Here is an 878-nt window from a genome sequence, read left to right as displayed (position 1 = left end):
TCCACGTGGCCCTACTCAGGTCCCACAGTCCCTGCAGTCTTTATCAGTCAGTGCCTGCCTCGTTCCTTCTCCCTAAGTAAACTTGGACTTGCCTGAGTGTAGAGACAAGGAAANGCTTCAGTGAACCCCTCCTGAAGCTGCCATGGTGTCTATTGGCCTCTCTGCTGACACTCTAGGCCACCAGGGACATTAGCCAGCTGGCTTCTCAGCAGTGCTGAGGACCCCCTCTCAAGCTTAGCCTTTTTTCACACTGTCCACATGCCATCCTGCCTGGGAGAAGACTATGTGTGCCTTTAAGCATCATGTAAAGTGGGGGCTTCTGTGAGGGGTGGACAGCCGGCTCAGCCTCCTGTGCAGAACACAGTGTGTCCACAGCTGCTCTTCCAGCATGGTGTGGCATGTGGAGTGCAAGCAAAGTGAGTGAAGTGTTCAGTGCGAGGTGCAACCATGCAGCATGCAGTGTGCAGTATGTGGTGGAGANGGGTGCGAGGCGTGGGCACACAGCATGGTAGCCTCTGTCTAGGCCATGCCACTGGCCTTGAGCATGTTGGCTGAATCTTCGTATGATGGGACCTGCACTCGGTACCTCCCACAGTACCACTGATGCTGGCTGAGAGGCCCTGAAGGCTGCGTGTCTCTGCACACTGTCATCCTCACCTGGACCACGCCTGCCACCAGGTACAGCAACATGAAGATCTTGCTGTTTGTCACTGACTGGCCTTCCACCAGGCAGATGAGGTAGAAGAAAATCAGGTGTCCTGGGACCACCAGAAAGAGCAGGACTCGTGCTGACACAGAATTGATTTCTAGAAGGAAACCAAGAGAGTCACAAAACTTACATCCTTGTAGAGGCCATCTTGGCAAAGGAAGAGTCCCCA

The 878-nt window shown here is 54.1% G+C and overlaps 1 protein-coding gene across 1 annotated transcript in view; it reads right to left on the bottom strand.

The window, feature by feature from the left end:
* Window positions 1-382: 382 nt before the first annotated feature.
* Window positions 383-878, bottom strand: part of Slc41a3 (solute carrier family 41 member 3) — a 40,575-nt gene continuing 40,079 nt past the window's right edge. The window contains exon 9 of the mRNA XM_029478232.1: window positions 383-856. Within this exon, the coding sequence (XP_029334092.1) occupies window positions 520-856 (337 nt within the window). The 3' untranslated portion in view covers window positions 383-519. The remainder of the gene's footprint in view (window positions 857-878) is intronic.

Source organism: Mus caroli, chromosome 6 (genome assembly GCF_900094665.2).
Source record: "Mus caroli chromosome 6, CAROLI_EIJ_v1.1, whole genome shotgun sequence".
Lineage (NCBI taxonomy): Eukaryota > Metazoa > Chordata > Mammalia > Rodentia > Muridae > Mus > Mus caroli.
This window is presented reverse-complemented; position numbering and strand designations above follow the sequence as displayed.